The sequence below is a fragment of the Fringilla coelebs genome (assembly GCF_963513975.1).
Source record: "Fringilla coelebs genome assembly, chromosome: 16".
Taxonomy (NCBI): domain Eukaryota; kingdom Metazoa; phylum Chordata; class Aves; order Passeriformes; family Fringillidae; genus Fringilla; species Fringilla coelebs.
Window position 1 is genome coordinate 13,618,503 of NC_140042.1, and position 19,527 is coordinate 13,638,029.

General features: G+C 49.8%; 1 protein-coding gene across 3 annotated transcripts in view; it reads left to right on the top strand.

The window, feature by feature from the left end:
- The first annotated feature begins 3,475 nt into the window (after positions 1-3,475).
- AXIN1 (axin 1) overlaps positions 3,476-19,527 on the top strand; it is a 71,586-nt gene continuing 55,534 nt past the window's right edge. For all 3 annotated transcript variants that reach the window (XM_084216549.1, XM_084216550.1, XM_084216551.1), the window contains exons 1-2: positions 3,476-3,584; positions 5,559-6,530. In XM_084216549.1, the coding sequence (XP_084072675.1) occupies positions 5,653-6,530 (878 nt within the window). In that variant the 5' untranslated portion in view covers positions 3,476-3,584; positions 5,559-5,652. The remainder of the gene's footprint in view (positions 3,585-5,558; positions 6,531-19,527) is intronic.

Below are 19,527 nucleotides of genomic sequence, written 5' to 3' on the forward strand. Positions count from 1 at the left end.
TAGTCAGCGCTGGAGCTGATCCAGACGGTTTCAGGCTCTGCAGATGGGATGTTGGAGAGCTTGAGGGTCCCAAGCTACCTTGGCAGGAGGGGAGGTTGCTACAGAGCACGTCCCTTTGCAAGGAGGCTCTGGAATTGCACTGCACGAGCGCTGCCTGCATGCAGCACAGACTCTTCAGACCAAAGGCTGAGAGCAGTTCCTTTTCTCCAGTGTTTGCTGTTTGTTTCTTCCAGGCAGAAAGGAATGTGTGCACTGGGAGCTGGGAAGTGCCCAGCACCCCAGGTTCACGTGGGGCCAGCCTCAGTGGCAGGGTGACACCAGGGCTGCACAAAACACCACGGCCATCTCGGTGGTGGCAGTTTTGGTGTAAGGGTGATATCTGGGGTGAAAGGCAGAGCTTCGTGGTCAGCTGATGAAGAGGGAAAAACAAGCAGGTTTGGTTCATTGGCCTCAAAGATTTTGAAGTCTGATTCTTCCAGCACACAGCTAGGAATGCTCAGTGTGGTTTATCACCTGTTTGATGTCCTCAGATAAATGTGGAAGTGATTTTGGCCCCTGGTAGAGTGCAGGGATAAGCCTCCTTGCCATGAGCCACCTGAGGGGTAAAGGGCAGGGAAGGGGCTCCAGAGGGAGCCCATGGCCCTCTCAGCCCCAAGCATCCCTGCTAGAGGAAAATAATGAGGCACCATGAGGTCTTGGCATTGACCTGTGGAATTTGCTTCTTGTGGCCTAGGAAGGGGCAGCTGCCTGGCTGCCTTTGCTGGAGCAGGGCAGGGGTGGCTCTGCTTTCCCTGGGAGCATGCACAGAGTGATCCTGCACTGCTGGAAGGGACATGTCAGCTGCTCTGGAGGTCCCCTGCCTCTCTGTGTGCCTTGGGGTGGGATAGGGGCAGATCCTCACTCCAGGCTGTGTCCCCCGAGCTGGGGGAATGTGCCAGGAGCTGGTGGGAGCAAGACGAGCCTCCTCCAGCATTTCTCCCACCTCCCCAGGTCCAGCCCAACCCGAGGAGCAGTAAGGAAGGTCAGGGAAGGATGGCAGCATGAGGGAGGGCATGTCAAGCCCCAGCACTTCAACCACCTGCATCCTGCTGCACCCAAACTCATTGCCCACCACCTCAGGCTCTCCCTTGCCACGGAGAAATCTTGCTCTGGTTTCTCAAATGAACTCAGTTCAAGCCATGAATCTTGCTGGGCCTTCCTCTGGGAGATGAAAAATCTCTGTAACACCTGATCATCTCCCACCCATGAAGTGGCTGAAGTGCTATACTGGAGGCACCTCTGGGGCTCCTTTAAACTTGCTGGGCAGGCTGCGGGCCTCAGCTACCCCCCTGCAAAGCAGGACTCACTTTTAACTCTCCTCCACCTTCTCTCAATTCCTCAGCATCCTTTCCACAACACAGATGCTGGAACCCTCCTGCTGTGGCACCCAGTCCTCTCCCAGCTGGACATCCCCCCTGCTGCTCCCACATTATCCCTCCTGCCTCCAAAACTCCCCCCATGTGTCCTTGCCAGATCCCGGGTTTCCAGCAGAAGGGCCCTGTGTTCAGTGGACAGACCCTTTCACAGCTGCTCACATTCAAGCATGTTTTATTTGCCAGGGACTCGGCTTGTGAAGTTTTCTACAGCTGTCTTGACCTCGTCCATGTCTCCTGCCCCTCTCATTTCCCTCGCCCCGGCGTTTTTCTCAGCAGGGCTTTTTAATCTATTTCTAGACCATTGATGGAAATACTGAATAGCACTGGGCTTCCCATCCAAGCCTGGACACCCACTGAGCGTGCTCCCATTCTGCAGGGATTCCCCATTGATGGCTGTCGGTTTGCCAGCTCCCAGCCCCTTTAAGGTGTCCCTCTTGATGTTGTATTGTGCTAATTTTTAATCAGAATAGTATATGGATTAAGTCACATGCCTGAACAGAGCCCAGGTCTATTATTTCTATGCCATAACCTTTATCAGCCAAACTTGTAATCTCTTCAAAGGATGACATCAGAGTTTGACAAGAGCTATTTTCTGGAAAGTAGGCTGATTGCATTAATTATATTCCCATCCTTTAATTCTTTACCAGCTGAATCCCACATCAGCTTTTCTATTATTACGCCTGAGATCAGCATTGCACTGCCATGTGTAAATCAGCTCCAAGCATCGTTCACATGAGAGAGTGCAAGGAGCCACATCATCCTGCCAGGCTCTGTGCTGGGGTGGGATGGGGAGCGTCACTGCCCGGAGTGAACATTTGGGAGCTTCACAAACCTGGAAAATAATGTTACATTTCCAAAAGTGTTCCGTAAATGCACTGAGGTAGGCAACTGTGGCAGCGTGATCACATAAAAAAGCAGAAACAGTCCCTGTTGGAAACTATTCTGAGTTATTTCTGATTTTTGGAGGATTGTCTATTGGCTTGTTTGCATGTTTAGATTTTAGTATGGTATCTAGGGTCTGCCTGGCTCTGAGTCTATCACTGCTTTCCAGGGAAGACACACGCTTCTGCACTTCCCTGTCCCCCACTCTCATTTATCTCTGCATCTGGCAATTCACCACTTCTCCCTTCAGTGTCCCCAGCACTGCAGCCTCAGAGCTGGTGCACCCTACTGCCCGTAACCAAAGATGCCCGATTTAGGGAGTCTGCACGTGGTGTGACCCTTTCCAATCCATGCAGTGCCACCTCTTGGCCAGCCCCTGATTTCTGCTCGCGGCAGTCGCCCAGCTCAGAGAAGCAGGACACACATCGCAGGTTCCATACCAGCTCTAGTTGTCGGAGACAAGGGCGGCCGGTGGACCGGTGCCCCTACATCCCCAGGACCCTGGTGCGTGGTCCAAACTGGACAAAACTCAGGTGTGTCATGGTGTTCGACACGGACAGAGCCGTGGATGCTGGTGGTGTTTGAGGGTTGATGCCCTGCCTGGGCAGAGCCCTTCGACGAGACCCTGGAGGTCTCCGAAGTTTCTCTGGGGCCATCTCTGCCCGGGATGCTCATGGGCTCCCCTCATCCAGGGCCGGACGAAGCCCCGGAGCCACTCGGCCCATGAGGTGCCGGGGACGGTTCCCAGCCGGGGCTCTGCGGGAAGCCGAGCCCGAAGTCTCGGCCATGTGCCGGAGCTGTCCGGGGAGCTCAGCCCGTGCAGTTCTCAATGTGCTGCGGCTCCCGGCAATCGAGGCCTCCCCGAGCCGGGACCGCCGTGCTTCCCCGAGCCGACCCTGCAGCGAGCGCGGGGCCTGAAGCCGCCCCGGGCCCCGCGTGCCGCCGCGCCGCCTCCCCGAGCCGGGCCGGGCCGGGTCGGGCCGGGCCCGCTCCGCCCCGCTCCGGCCGCCGGTCCCGCAGTACCGGGCGGGGGCGCGGGGGGCGCGGCTGAGCCGCCGTGCCGGGCTGGGAGGCAGCGGCGCAGGCGGAGCGGAGCGGAGCGGGGCTCGGCTCGCTGCTGCTGCTGCTGCTCTCGCTCCCCGCCGCCGCCACCCGCTTGCGGCCGCGGCCATGGGCGTCCCGGGCCGCCCGCTTTGTGCCGCCGCCGCCCCTCCGGGCCGCCGCCGCCGCTGAGCCGCATGGGCCGGGCCCCGCGCCGCCCCGGGCCGCCGCCGCCGCTCCGCGCGGGTGAGTGAGGCGGCCCCGGCCCAGGCCCTGCGCCGAGGCCGCGCCGAGGCCGCCGCGGGCGGGAGCGCGGGGCCGCGCCGGGGCCGCCGAGCCGGGCTAGGCCGCCCCGGGCGCGGGGGGAGGCCGGGCGGGCCGGGAGGGTGAGCGGGGCCGGGGGCGGCGGTGGGGGGTGGCGCGGGCCGGGTCCCGCGAAGTTGCCCGGGGGGCGGCGGGGGCCCCGCGCGGCGCCCTGTCAGCGGCGGGGCCGCCCCGGAGCCCACCCGGCCCCGCGCCTCCCGCGGGCCGGCCGGGGGTCCCCTCCGGAGCCGGGCGGGCGGCTCGGCCGGGCGCCTCGCGTGTCCTACGGGAGGCTTCCCCGGGGCTGCCCCGGCCGGGGCGAGGAGCCAGCGCCGCCCCGCCGCAACAATGCCCGGCGTGGCTTTGGGGCTGCGGTGCCGCTGCCCCGGGGGTCCCCTTCACCCGGCCGGGGGTCACCGGGGACCTGCACCGCAGACGTGGGGGGGAGAGTCTTGCGCTCGCTTCCAGAAGCGGGGTGAAAACCACCCAGAACCGCCCCGTGGTGCCAAAGCCCAGCCCCGTCCCGCGGTGCCAGGGCAGGGGCTGCGTGCCGGGGGCTCGGGCCGGGTGTGAGTGCGGCGCTGGCTCCTGCCGCGCTCCTGGCGGGGCCCAGCCACCCTCGCTGGCCGCTCCTGGGCTCGCTGGGTTGTTTCACCATGGACAGGTGGGCTGGAAGGACAGGCGCGGCATCGGCGGCGGTTCTTGGTTTAGCCAGGATCAGGAAATGGGGGGAAAATGGCAAGGCATCCCAAAGATGTTCGTTGGTGTGGGGTTTGCTTTGAGAGGGAGGGCGAGCTAAAATGTGTCTTTCCTGCTGTGTTTTTACATGCAATTGAGTTAATCCAGTGCAAGGAGTAATTTGTGAGGCTGCTGGTGCTCTGCAGTACTTGGGGCTTAGAGGCTGAGGCTGTTCTGTAACACAAGGATTTTGCTACTCGCTTTAAATGATGAGGTTAATTTGTTGAGCAGCAGAAGTAGCAACACAGGGATTGCCCTTTTCTTCCTTCCCTGCCTTCCCCATACCTTCCATCCTCCATATTGACTCGTTGCTCTTCTTTAAAAACATCGTACTTGATCAGGTTTCCTTGTCAAGGTGGTTTTCTCATCTTCCTTTGATGACCTGAAATTTTCCCAGGCTCGTAGCATGCAATTTTGTTAGCGTAAATGAACCTTTTCTCAACGGCTTGCCTACAAAAAGCAGCGCTAGAGCTGAGCTCCTGTACTAACATGCCCATCTGAAGCAAGAATGTAGTCCAGATGCCCAAAATATTAGGGTCAACGATGCATCTGGATTCCCCTAGAGCTAGACGAGGCGACGCGGCGTATTTCTGAAACGCAGAGATTTGTGAGGAATGTGGCGCTGGTATGTCACTTGAGCGTACGAAAGCCACCTGTGTTTGATTAAGGTGCAGCCCTGCTTTCAGGACTAACTGGATGTTCTTTAATAATAATTTTCACAAGCCTTAAATTCCTGTTTAAGGATAAGAATTTCCTAGATCCACAGCCAGATAAAAACATGTTGCCTTAGTATGATCTGGTATGCATCCTGTCCAGGTAGGCAGTGCAGAAGATGGCATGTGCCCTGTGGTACCTGGGTATGGATCCCTTGGATGTGGGCTGCCACATGCCAGGTTCATGTATAAACCACTGGTGTTAGGAAATTGGCTGATGTTTTAGCATGGTGTCGGCTGTGTCAGTGATGCCAAATTCTGGATGTAAAGTTTGGGATATTTTGTGACTGTAATTTTTTGCTTTTGCCTGGTTTGAGCTCGATACTGTGCTCTTGGAAGTTACCAAGCCATTGATTCTGCTGAAAAAGAGGTGTTAGTACAGTAAAGGTGCAGAGAATAACCACTAGTTTGTCTTAGAGTGTGTATTTCCAGTGATGCTTGCTTACTTTTTCCTCATCTGTTTCAGCCAAACAAACTTGTTCACCTTGGAGCTACAAATATTGGTGATTTGAGATTGGCGCTCATCCCCCATTGTTCTCACGCAAGCAAGGACCAGAAAAATGAATATCCAGGGGAAGGGCTTCCCCTTGGACCTCGGAGGAAGCTTCACTGAAGATGCTCCAAGGCCACCAGTTCCTGGTGAGGAGGGGGAGCTCGTGTCCACAGACCCAAGGCCAGTTAGCCATGGTTTCTACTCTGGTAAAAGTGATGTGGTCAGAAACGAGACGTCCACGGCGACACCGAGGCGCTCCGATTTGGATTTGGGGTACGAGCCCGAGGGGAGTGCTTCGCCAACTCCACCCTACCTGAAGTGGGCCGAGTCACTGCACTCCTTGCTGGATGATCAAGATGGCATCAACCTCTTCAGGACTTTCCTGAAACAGGAGGACTGTGCAGATCTGCTGGACTTTTGGTTTGCCTGCAGTGGCTTCAGGAAGCTGGAGCCGTGCGTGTCTAATGAGGAAAAAAGACTCAAGCTGGCAAAAGCCATTTACAAAAAATACATCCTTGACAACAATGGCATTGTGTCCCGGCAGATCAAACCGGCCACAAAAAGCTTCATCAAAGACTGTGTCATGAAACTGCAGATTGACCCTGACATGTTTGACCAGGCCCAAACGGAGATTCAGTGCATGATAGAAGACAATACCTACCCTTTGTTCCTTAAGTCGGATATTTATTTGGAATACACAAGGACAGGTGGGGAAAGTCCAAAAATTTATAGCGATCCGAGCTCGGGGTCTGGGACAGGTAAAGGGCTACCTGGTTATCTGCCAACTCTGAACGAGGATGAGGAGTGGAAGTGTGACCAAGAGGCCGAGCCCGAGGCCAGCAGGGACTCAGCGCCTTCCAGCAGGCTCACGCAGAAGCTGCTTCTGGAGACGGCCACGCAGCGCGCGGCCCCGGCCCGGCGCTACAGCGAGGGCAGGGAGTTCAGGTAGGTGGGGAGTGGGTCAGGGAGCTGCCATGGGCATGGGGGATGTGGGAAACCTTGGAAAAGCTGCGGAGCACCCACATTGGTACAGGATGGCATCGCCGAGCGGGTTGATGGAGCGCAAAGCTTTGTTTGAAACTAATCGCAGGTTGTTTTAAAGGTCTCTTTGGCTGTTCCTGTCTAATAGTGCCAAATCATCCATGCAGCATGTTCTTCACCGGGAGAAACTGCTGCTGGAGGTGTTCTGGAGGCAGGTGGGGCTTGGTGGGCAGTGCAAAGCCATGGATAGTCCTCATGCATGTGCAGGTGGCTCGACAAGCTGCAGTGCCAGGTTTGCTGTAGCCTGCACCAGCAGAAGGTCAGTGTTCAGGTACTGTAACATGGGCAGGTAAGCTGGTGGTGACACTTCCTGTGTAGAAATTGTCATGAGCCACAAATGGGAGCTCACAGGAGATAGATACCCTCACTTGGTGGTGTGGGTAGGAGTGGAGCAGCATTGATGGTGCTCCCTGATAATGGTACTGCTTTGCATATGCGATTTCCAGCGCTGAATTCTAACGGTGTCAGAGTCAGAATCCCCAAATCCAGTTAAAACCATGCCCTGCTGAAGCTCTTCCCTTCATGAAAGTAATTGCTGTGTTTTTTTAACTGTAGGACTGTCACAGTTTTGCAGCCTGTTTTTTTCTGGGTCCCCCACCCACTTCCAGCCAACATGGATTTTGAAACTCGCTGAGAGCTCAGTTAAAATTCCAGACAATTAACTTAGCAGGGAGCTCTCTGGGATCAATAAGCATGTGTGTGTCTAACCCTTGCTGAATCAACAGAACCCAGCCAGAACACATTCCTACTTTTTTTCCCCCCCTTTTTTAAATAAAATCTCCTTGTTTTAAGACCTGCTTAGGCTAAAATCTGACGCTTTGTGAAGATTACGAAATGAAGTAGCTGAACTGTCCTCTTCAAAGGCTCCTGCCTTATGAAAAGCATTTCTGTGTTTAATCTCCCTCAGCCGTCCCTTTAGGCTGGCAGCTGGAAGCGCATCCCGCCCCATGCAAGGTCTCGGCGCCTTTCAGCTGGCAAAATGTTCCCGGTTTGATTCTTGTTTTCTTACAGATTTTGAGGAGGGGATGTTGCATGTGAAACTCTTGGGGAGGGGGAAGAAAGGGAATTCATGTGGGCTCCTGCTGCTTTAATCAGGAGTCAGAAAAAAAATATCCCAGTGTCTTGGGACTTTCCCATGGAATTAATAAAAACCTTGAAGTGCATTCCACTGAGCAGTTGGGTGCTCACCATAAGGGAAGGATTAGAAAAGTCTCTGATTTAAGTATCTTTTTATTTAAGCAATAATGGTGTTAAGGTTGAAAATAACTTACTTGAGGGTCAGCTGTTTAGTTTCCTTTCCAGACCAGGTAGTAAGTAAATCCTGTGTGTGACACTGAGCTGTTTAGCTCCAGCTTCAAGGAAAAGGTGCACTTCACCCATTATCTGAATATATCTGTGCCAGGTTGTAAAATGGTTTAAGAAATGTGCTCTGAAATAGAAGTGTTTTGAAGTAGAGTTCATCAGTCCTGGGCATTTTCATAGGAGATTGGAACAACGTGAAATAAATCTTTACCTGGAGGATGGAGGTCAGAGAAAATGTGTGGCTATTAATTTGTAGTGTCCAACAGCCTGTCATTGTGGCTACTGACACTCTGCTGACCTGTTGCATAGGGAGGCAAGGAAATGTTTGCCCTTCTCACCAGAGCAGGAGTCACTTCTCAGCCTGGAGAAGCTGAAGATAAGGGATTTATTTTATTTTTTAAATGCTGGTCTGTCAGCTTCTATGATGTCCAGAGCATTGCCATGGAAGATGCTGTGAGCTGCATAAGCTCTGCATTTTTTAATTCTAAAGACTGCTCAGATACTAATTTATGAGATGATTGTTCCTCTTTGAGCAAGACCTTGTGGTTGAACTAACCTTCTTCCTGGATGTTGTAGAGCAATAGCTGTCTTGAACAAGCTGGTTTTTAGGGACTTCTTGTTCATTTACTTTCTCACCTGAGGAAGTGTGCTGGAAGCTGGGGAAGCTGCTTGCAGCAGGAAGCAATGGCTGTGTGCAGCATTTGAAAAGCTGAGTCCCAATTTATTTTGAAAATTTCCACAAACCACTTTTTTTTGGCGTATGTGTGGAAGAATTTCTCATTTCTCTTCTTTGGGGAATGTTGAAATAAGCTGTTTTGCATTATATCTCAGGGCCTGTTTAATCTTCCCAAGATTTAACTTCTATTCCTTGGCTTCCATGGAAACCCTAAATAAAGAGGAATCTAAGCAAATGCAGTAGAAGTATTTCTCTGTTAGCAAATGAGCATCTTGAATCAGCTCCAGGTTTTTTTTTTCAGCAGAAAGTTCATAAATCTTGATGCAGTAGCTCTGCTCTCAGGAGAACAAATGTAAAAAATTCCTCAAATGGCAGAAGACAACCCATTATTAGCACTGGATATTTTTGAAGGTGTGCAAATGTGCAGGCAAGATTTGAGAATACCCTGAAGCCAAAAGCATCGCTGTTACCCACTGTGTTTTTGTATGCGTCGGAAAAGGCCAATAGTCATTATCGTTAGGCTCCTGCAAATTAATTGGACATTGGTTATGGATCAGTGAACTTCAAAGAGGGCAACCCCCGAAGATCTCGGGCATTAACTCGCAGCTTCCGAAAGTGACACTAACGTGGTTGTGAGGGCGGCTAAATCGTTCATTAACCTTCTTCCGACACGCCGGGACAGCGTTCCTCGGAGCTGGAGAGCAGAAATTAAACCTGTGCCTGAGAACCGCCTGCAGCCTGCTCTTGGAGTGCTCCAGGAAAACACAGCCCCTGAAACAGTTGGAAATGTGGTGCTTGGTGGTTTGCTCGTGTCTTTTGCTGGGGTGGGTTTCTCATGCTCTCTCTGATTAGCTCTGTGTGGGAAGGGGCTCCCATCCCATTCCCAAAGTGTTGGAAAGCAGTGCTCTCACAGGCCTTGCCTTTGCTTTCTTCTGTGCTGGGTAGTGAGAATAGCATGTGGTGTTACCTGCCAGCAGCTCTGCTGTCATCTCTCCTGAAAACCAGGCACACTGAGAGACTTACATTAGTTCTGCCAATTGCTTTGGGTTTTGACCCCTTCCATGACGTGTACAGTATTGAAGAGGAAGCCCAGATGATGGTGATTAGAGGACACGTGGTGGTGGGTGAAGTCTCCAGTTGTTGGATTTTGAGGAGTGTTGGTGGTGGAGCTGCTGGATATGGATGGAGAGATTTCTCTGCCTGGGATTTGATATACACGGGGGGTTGTTTGTTTTTTTAAAGAAGTTGGCTCCAAGCTTTAATTTCCGCAGTGCTGAGCTGACTAAGCTCAACACGTTTCACAAGTGTTGGTGGTTCAAATGAAAAGGGTGGGTGATGTGGTTCTCCAGGCTGGTAGGAATCACCAGGAGAGTCCTTGTGCCTGTGCCCACGCGCTGGCAGCCTCTCCGGACACGTGGGAGAGCAGCTCTCCCCAAAACACACAGCCAGCACTTCACCACGGCGTGTGCAGAGGAGGCAAGTGGAGAAAAGCTGAAGAAGCTTTAGAGGGATGTGACAACCTCTGGTGTGGGACAATGCAATGACAAACTAACATGTAGAGGCTGGTTCAGGAAAAGCAAGGATCTCTCTGTGGCTTAGGGAGCATAAACGGTCCAGCGGTCAGAAGCTGGGGCTGCATCAGGAAGGAGCTGGCTGAAGTTTAGCTGGCAGCCCTAATTTTGAGGTTGACAGCTTCGTTCATAATTAAATATTAAATTGCACACCTCTGACTCAAGACCGTGTGGTGTTGAAGGAATTGGTGTTAATTGTACTGACTGGTTGGAAAACTGAGGATGCAAAATCAAACACTGGTGCAGGAGAAGTCATATTTAGAAAATTTAAAGATGTGTTACCCTCTTACTGATGCTTCTTTTACCTGGAGAGGCAGCACATGCCTCTTGGACTTAGGCTGTTGGAGCTTCATGGGAGCTTGTTTGCAGGAAAAAATCAGCTACTGAACCCATATATAAAGTTGGGAATGCTTGTCTTGAATTAAAATTACTGGGCCCACAGTATCATTTGTAATCAGTACAGCCCTGTTTGGAATCCTTGTAGAGCAGTGGCTATTTCCAGTTTTAAAGAAAATAAGTTGCAGAAGAATAGTTTGGGTTCTGCATTGTTCTTGAGAGAAATCAGTGAATCCAACAGGGAGGGGGTCTGGTGCTAAGAGCTCTAAGTGGTAATTTAGTGGCTGAAGCACTCTAAGATATACAGGACAGAGACTGATGGTGTTTTTGCACAGAAGTTAATGCCAACTTTTTAAAATATGTTGTTAAGCTGATGAAACTTCTGCATGGAAATGCTTACATTACATTAGCAGTGTAAAGTATTTATGCTAGTGGTTGCCAAGTTTTAAAATAGATTTTATTTGAAGAAGAATACCTTTTGTGCCCATAGCTTTGCCTCCACACAAATCAAGATGAAGAAGTGGTGTGTTTGTGTTTGGTTATAGATCAGTGCTTTGGCTTCTTTTTAAAGACAGGTAGTTAAGCTTTTAGCACTCTAATTTGATAAATGAGTAGTGTTTTCTTCCCTCCTCCAGCAAACAAAGCCTTGTTTTGTTCTGATTGAATTTTATTTGGGTTACAGAATATTTTCTCTTAAAAGCCCAAGAGGGAAGTTATGTCCTCCTTTTTGGTCCTGGGGAGATTCAGGTTGCATGTGGTGAAAAAAATCTTGGGAGCTTGAGGGGTGGGAATCTTTGTCCTTGGAGGGCCTCCTAGCTGGGTTAGACAGAGCTGTGGCCTGCCTGGTCCAGTCCTGGTGATGGTCCTGTTTTGTTGTGTGCTTACAATGATGGCACAGATCATGAAATTCTATATTTTGAGAAGACTGGTTTGAGTTCTGCCTGGTTTCAGAAAGAATGGGACGTTAAAAGGTTGAGTGGGAGCTGAACCAATGCCAGGATGCTGAGAAGTGCACCCAGGAGGTGGCCACGGGGTGAGAACACCTTGGTTTTGATCTGCCGTTCAACTTGGCTTTATGTTTTAAGGGTTTCTTTGTTGTTACTATAATGGACTAATCCCTTGAATAATTAGTTGCCATTGGATGTTTTAAAAATTACTGCCTCTTGGATGTTTTCCTTTAATAGTCTGTTAGATTCTGGATTTATTAACTATTGAGACAGACTGTGAAATCCTGTTAGGGCAGACTTTCTTGGTGGAAAAGGGACTGAAAGTGGTGTGGGGGTGCTGGGGGAACACACGCTGGCCCCATTTAAGGTTTGAGCAGTTGGCTTCCCACCTTCCCAGAAAATCCAGGCTGTCTGCTGGGCTGGGTTAGTGGCTGCTGGAACATGTTATGGTCTTGGGTCATCCCTAGATTTGGGGCTTCAGCAGGTGCTCCAAGAAGTTATAGCATTGTGGCTGCCTGGTGCAAGGCCAGTCATGCAGTCACCACCAGGTCCAATAAATCATGGACCTGGTTTTGTTACAATTGGTGGAAAAATCTGGTTATAGAAGTGACTGTGTGTAACGCAGAAAATTGCTATGTTTAAAAAAAAAATTCAGAACAGAGGTGCTGATATCCTAAATCGGTTCCTGGATATATCATTGGATTATTAGGCTCATCCTTAAATCCATTAAGCAAATTACAGTTAATCAGTCAAATAAAAGAAGAAAGATCTTTTGCAAGGCCCTGTCTTTTGAGCCATGCAGAAGCTGTAGTAATATTTTAATTTTCCATCTGTCAGTGAATGTATTCAGTCACTTTGCTTCCTTATGTGGAGGATTTGAAATTAGAAACTGAGGTTAATTATCTGCATTAAATGAAATATGTGAAGACCACAAAAGCAAAAACCTTCACAATTTGGTATGGTCTGTTAAGCTAGGCAGGCTGCTTCAGAAGGAGAGGGGTTATTTTTCCCTGGTTTTGTTCCGATTGAAGGGTTTTAGTCACAGTAATTGAAATGATTAAAAAGTCAAATTGCTGGTGAATATAATTCTGAGCATCTCTCTGAAAAGATGTGACACTTGGTTGAGAGCAGGGGTTTGCTCAGCCTGGCCTGGCAGCTTGGAGCAGCCTCTGTTGTGCCACCCCAGCGTGGGTGAGGCTGATTGTCCTTGGTGCCACTTTATCCACCTTTTCCATGGCAATGGGATGTTGGAGCTCTGCTGCAGGGTTAGTAGAGATGATTTGGAAGTGGAACAATGCCAGATGAAAGCTATACTTTTGAACTTATCAAATACAAAGTATGTCTGACACCATGTATCCTAATGCTATAAATTAGTTAATTAATGCCTGCTTCACTTGGAAGTGCAGCTTTGGACTCTACAAAGGTCATGCTCCTGGAAATACACATTCCCACAGCAGTCAGCTTGGTTTGAGGTGCTTGGTTTGTGAAAAGGCTCATTTTATTCCTTGTTTGCAGTACACACATGGCTCAGGTTTGAATTCCTCTGAGGGACTGCAATATCCATCTCCGCTCATCAGGTGCAAAGCTGCCCCTTCCTTCACTGGTGCAGCCCTGAATGCCCAGCTCAGGGAACATCAGGAAAGCTCTGACTCTTCTGGAGACACACATCTTGTTCCCCTCCTGTGTACCAGAGTGAGCTGCTTTGCCTGAAGTCACACTCAGAAATTAAATTGTTGCAGGTCATGCTTGTGTGTAAAAGCAAAACCATCGTTCCTCACAGCCCTGGTCTGGATCCCTCACTGTTGTAAGCCAGTAATGAATTTAAGTAGAACCGTTGCAGTTTTAAGTCAGATAATCCAAATTCTATAAAACCCACATGGAAATTGGATTTTACCTTTGAAGACTCCAGAGTACACTTTTGTGGTAAAACCTGGAATTTCTTGGTCCCCTGGCTCCCAAGATACAACCTGCCCTCAAAGTAGCAGTTTTTTGAAGGTCTTCATCTGATCTAAATCGCTAATAGATGAAGAGCTTTCATCTATCCTGATGATAAGCAGCGGAGGGAGGCAAAGCTACAGCTAGAGGAAAAAACCTCTTTGAAATACTGAGTGAGACCTATTGGTTAGCAGCACAGCCCCTGGATCTACCTCCAGAGCTAATCACCAGAAACTACTGGGTGTTATCCTTCATCCTTCCCACCCCCACATATTCCTTGTCCTGTTGTAGACCAGAGAGTCAGTCCTCTCCCTCTCTCCATCTTCGTTTTCTTTCTTTTCTGGAGGTTCAGTTTCCTGTCCTCCATGTGTTTAGAGGAATGCTGCTGCTGGCATGAGAAGAGCAGTATGACTGGGCAGGTGGGATTGCCTTTTTTCCAGCACTCCATGTTTAGGTTGGGTTAGGTCTGCTGGAAAACCATGTCTGCAGTGTTTAACAGATTTGCCCTTTTCGGTCATAAATTTTGGTTGTTTTCTTATCTGGCAGTCAGCCTCTTGGACTGGGAGAGGTTTATCTGGAAGAGGAGCTTCCTTGTTCTGCCACTGCTGCCAGCCTGGTCCAGGCTGTTGCTTTGGGACCACTGTGGGATTGATTGCTTGGATAGCCAAGGACCAGACAAGCTGTGGCTGCCCCATCCCTGGAAGTGTCCAAGGCCAAGTTGGACAGGGCTTGGAGCAACCTGGCATAGTGGAAGGTGTCCCTGCCCATGGCAGGAGGTGGAACAAGATGAGCTTTAAGGTTCTTTCCAACCCAAACCATTCCATGATTCTATCACCTCTCTAAGGTTTCACAAGCAAAGTGTGAATCAGAGCCAAGTCACTGGAGAGCTCCCAGGAAATACAGGTAGGATCCATGGAGGGAGGCGTGGGGACTCAGGATCCAGCTGTAGTTACTGCATTTGATCAATTTTGTCCTGGCTTTGCTCCACAGAAGTAAGAGCTGTAAAACCATTTGGCACTAGACATGCAAATGAGAACTGGGATGAAGCTGCTGTTACCCTCGAGGATCCCAAAAGAGGAATCAACAAATAGAAATTATTCTATTAGCAGGGGCAAAGTTCACAGGTTAACCATCGTGTCAAATCGATGAAATACAGCCTTGATCTCCTGCACAAGGCTCTTATTGTGTACAAATAAAGACTGCCTGAGCAAAGACAGCAAGTTCTTGCACTGTAACATTTGCAGTGTGCTGGAGAAAAGGAAGCTCTCTACAGATGGCAGCACGAAATGTCTCCATTGGACATCGGCTTCATTCCTGCTTCAAAGATTGTGAAACATGACCTTGGAACCTTCTTACCTCCTTATGGCCCTGCTCAGATTGGATTTCTAAGGGCATGTACTTTTAAATTTTTTTCATAAAATTTGGGCTCTCTGGCTAAGAGGTATGGTCTTTGTACTTTTAATTCAGTCCATGTGACTGTTGTAACATTTATTTCTTAGGAAATGAAAAGTGTTCCTTCTTGAGCAAAGCCACAGACAGAAGCTGTTGGGTAGGCTGGCAGCCTCAGGTGTGCAGCATGTGTCTCCTGCTCATCTGGTGCTGAACGAACACCATCACCACAAGTCCTTTGTTGCTTGGTCCATGACTCTACCAGGAAAAGCAGTGACAGAAAAGCTGCCTACTTTGTTGTGGAAATACTGAGATTTCGTGTGTCTCTGAACATCTGCACATTCAGTGGAACTTGGCTTTCCTCTCTTGGGAAAAGCTACTTTGTAAAGGCTCCTTGAGCTTTTAAGACAGACCAATGCTGGCAAAACGAGATGGAAATGGGCAGCAAAGGATGTGTGGATGTGTCACTACAGCAAAGGATTTGTCACGTTGTAAAACAGCCGTGCTGATTTTCCCCTCTGGATATATGCAGTGAAGTTTGTGACTCGGGGGGTTTGAGTGCTGCCGGCTGGGGAAATCAGCTCAGCTGGAGAATTTAGGAAGGCAGAGTATCCCACTGCCCCCAAGCATTGGCTGCGGGCCTTCCACAGCCAGGGCTGGCAGAGCCTGCAAAACTGATCCATATAAACCTTCCTCTTTCTGAAGAGGAGAAGCTTTCCAAATGGGCATGGGAAAAACTTTCCTTTGGTAATCCTGGAGATAACAGGTCATGCAGCTTCACCCAGTGATCCTTGCACAATAACTTGTGGTCAGGCTGAAGTGTCTATTTTAGAAAGGCATCCAAGTGATGGGAGGGAGGTCATGCAGCATTTTTGTTATCTCTTCCCGTGGTTAGTTACTCAGTGTTCCTAGTGTGTTCCTTATTGCTCACTTTTTTTCCAACTTCAGTTTCTAGCTGCTCTGTTTTGGTGTTCTTTGCCCGCTTTGGAGGCTCCAAAAACCTCTGCATGTTTGAAAAAGCCCTGCTGAATGGGTGTGAATGTTCTCCTTAAGTGGCAGTAGCTTTGTTATGGAAGGCCTTTTGGTTTTATTAGACTTTTCAACCCTCCGGTCGACTGTTAAACAAGCTGGAGCATGTCATGGTTGACAAACCTTCGTTCTGGTCTCAGACCTAACCTACCAGTTTAAAGGCAGTATTCTTTTGTGCGCAGGTTTCTGGGTGGGGACCATCGGGCTTCTAAGGGAAATTAACTTGCGGCCTCTCTTTATCCCCCCTACCCCCCCGCCCTCCACCTCAAATAAATTAAGTGTTGTGCTAACTGTTCTGTCACTTCCAAAGGCCAGAAAGAAATGTCAGCCTTCAGGTTTTCTGCTACCCGAGGTACTCTGCTGCACACTGAGAGTGCAAGTAGGTGGGAATGTGTAATTACATTATAAACAAAACAGCTGCACGATCAGTGTCAGCAGCTGAAGATAAAATGTAGGAAGTTTTTTCAAGTGATTCATCCATAATTATTTAAAAACATGTTGAATTTATTCTTAAGCTTTGGAGGAGAATTCTTGCAAGGCTGGCGTTTGCTGCCCGTGATGTTTATACACCTGAGTAAATGCCTGTCTCAGCAGTTTGTCCATGTTGAGTGCTCCAGATCTAAATCCCTTCAGAGGTAAACTCAGCACACCTTTGTCTCTGCTGGCTTTGCTGTCTCCAGGCTTTTCACTGATGAGGTGGAATCTGTTGTAGCAGTGGCTGGCACTAGGATGGGCAGAGAGACAAGGCTCCCACCATTCTAATGTTAGTTGTAGATTTGTTATCTGTAGGTTTAGGTGATGGCAAAGGCTGGATGGCACAAACACGCTGATGTACTAGCGGAGGGGTGGTGGGAGAGCAGCTTTGTGTGCCCACAGCCACAACAGCCAAGCTGCATCTGCTTTCCTCTCTACATTCTTCCAGCAGTATCTGTTGTGTGAATTGCTGGGGTCTGGGGGAGAGGGAGGCAATTCCATTGGATAATCTCTCTCTCAGATGCAGCAGTCTCGTTTCAGAGGTGCTGGAAGTCATGATGATTTTCCTCTGATAATGTCATTGCAGGTGCTGGAGTTTTCTGCAATTTTTATTTTCAGCCCCGTGCTGTTGGGTAGAGGGATATTTGTCACATGCTTCTCTCTCGGTGATTGCCAAGAAGTCGGAAGTATGCTGCACTGAACTGAAAGCAGCTGGGGGTTGTTGTTGTTGTTTTTGTGCTAAGCCAGCACTCTGCCCGGCTCACCGGCCCAGATAACATCCAGCAGGGCAGGGCCCGTGCCCGCGTGGCCGGGAGGGCAGCTGGCACCGCAGTGGGTGGCACTGCCGAGCAACCAACGCCTTGCAGTTTCATCAGGTTCAGGGTGCGCTCTCCTCCTGCCGGAGGTGCGGCACGGGCGCTGCTCCACCGCAGCAGAGCTGGCACAGGAGGGGAAGGGTCTCCATGATGGGCATCTCGAGTTGTGTCTCTGCTCCAGAGATCAGCAGGGCACCCCTGGTCCTAGGGACACTTCACTAGTCCCTGGGACAGATCACCAGTCGAGCCTCACTGCTCCATCATTCTGCTAAGTTTAAGGAAGGCAGAGACTCCAGTGCTTGTTCTAGCCCCTCTCCTGCCAAAGCCTGCTGCCAGTAGCTGCAGCTTTAGTCAAGAGCTCAAGGAGGCTTTTAATCTCCTGCAGCAGCCTAGGCAGAATGGTTAGCCGGCCCCACCTTGGTCTGTTTTCATTTTGAAATGCAATGCTGGAGCCCCTTTCCTCAAGACCTGACTATTCTTTCCAAATATCACTGACTTGGGCACTCCCCACCTGACTGCTCCAGCACTGGTTGGAGCTCCTGGAGAACAAGCTGATATCCCACTGGTTTTACTGTGAGGGTGCTGGCCCTGCAGTCCTCCAGTGCCTGCCCAGAGCTATTCCACGTGCTAAGAGGGGTAGATGCATTCTGCAGCTCACTGGATTTGCCTTCCCAGCAGTAGGATACGCTTGAGAGGCAGCAGTTGCTTGGCCTCAGCAAGGTCACTTGGGTTTTGGTTGCTGATGGTGACGCCCTGAGTCAGCTCCACAGATTGCTGTGTTTCTCACCTGGTGTAGATTCTTCTGTCCAGGGCCATCAACCACACTGCCAGCAGTCAAGCTACGAGCAACTCTTTTCCTTTGTTAATTGCTGCCTGTGGCTTGGCACCAGCAGTGTCAGAAACCCTCCCAGGTAGCCCATCTTGGGCTGTGGACTCGGGTGTAGTATGTTGCCTCGGGTGGTACAGAGTGGCATCATCCTCTCACTTCCCAGCTTTTGAAATCCTAGAAGCTTGAGCTGAAGAAAGAGGGTGGGACTGGAGCCAAACCTCGTTCCAGGTGGGACAGTAGTGGCAGGAGACCCATTGTCCACAAAAACGTTGCTGAGCCACAGAAGGCAATTAGCAGGGAAGAAAAATCTGGTTCATTTAAAATTTGAATTTTTAAAATAGTTATTTTTTAATTTAATGAATGCACATTGATATGCCAAGGAGACAAAATTGGGGCTGTATGAGCAAGCATCTGAATTCATCTAACCAGTGTAGTTACTGACTTATAAAATAGGGAGGTTTGTCAAAGAGGAGTGTATTCAGTCCTGAGCAATAGCTGAGTGTGAACAGGGCGTAGAACGTGGAGTTGCTCTGCCTTTGGCACAGAGGACAAGGAAAACAGTTCAGCAGAACGGCTGAGGGATCTCTTTCTAACCACATTGTTGCCAATGTCGTTATGGTAGAGGTAGAGGTAGAGTTTGAGAATTACTTTCTCCTTCTTTTAGGGTCTCCTGTTTGTGTTGCAGATCTAAACTTTGTATTAAGCTGTCGACCCCTTCATGCCTTCCCTAGGAGTTCCTGAGGTCTGCCTTTGATGCAGGGGACCCTTGTGCACCAAGCCCCCTCTCCAGCTGACGCTGCAGCCATGGTTTATATTTGTGTCAGGCTGCTGCCTGTCCCAGGCTCTTTCAAACACAGTGATGCCTTTCCTTGACTTAATCTTTCCTCCTTGCTCTTCCCAAGATCACAAAGAGCTGTTTCAGAATCTGGCCATAGCCAATCAGAGTTTTACCTCTCTCACAGGATTTCTCAAAATACTCATGTTCTCAGTAAGAACATCAGCAGTGGTTACCTTACCTGATACAGACAGTAGTCCCACTTCAGACTGGAGGTTAGACTACTCTGCTCCTCCAAAGCTGCTTTCCAACGAATACCTTTGTGATTTTACTCCTTAATTGACTGCCAAGGAAATTGTGAGAGACTTCCAACAGTTTTTATGCAGCAACGAGCCCTGCAGAAATTCATATGCTCCTGTGGTTAAGTAATGGCCATAGCAGCTGAGTTGGTGGCCAGGAGACAGGGAGCCATCACTGCAGAGAATCTTGAAATACAATACAAGATCCATGCTCTGAGGTAAAATTCCAGTTCCAACAACCCATATGAGCTAGGAAAACAATCCCCCCCCCAAAAAAAATATGCATTGAAAGTGAGGGATGAAATCGCTGTATTCTATCAGCATATCTACATTAGGTTGCATCCTTATCTGTCTCTCCTCCTCAGTTCCTCTTGGGATGCTTTTAGATCTCCTGTCTAAAAAGCTATAAATGAAAAAGGCATGTTTCCTTTCCATCATTTAATGGTTTTTAATTTGCTGTTTGATCCTGATTCTCCTGCCTTGACTGTGTGCAAGCCACAGTACTGGGTTAAAAATAAAGGACA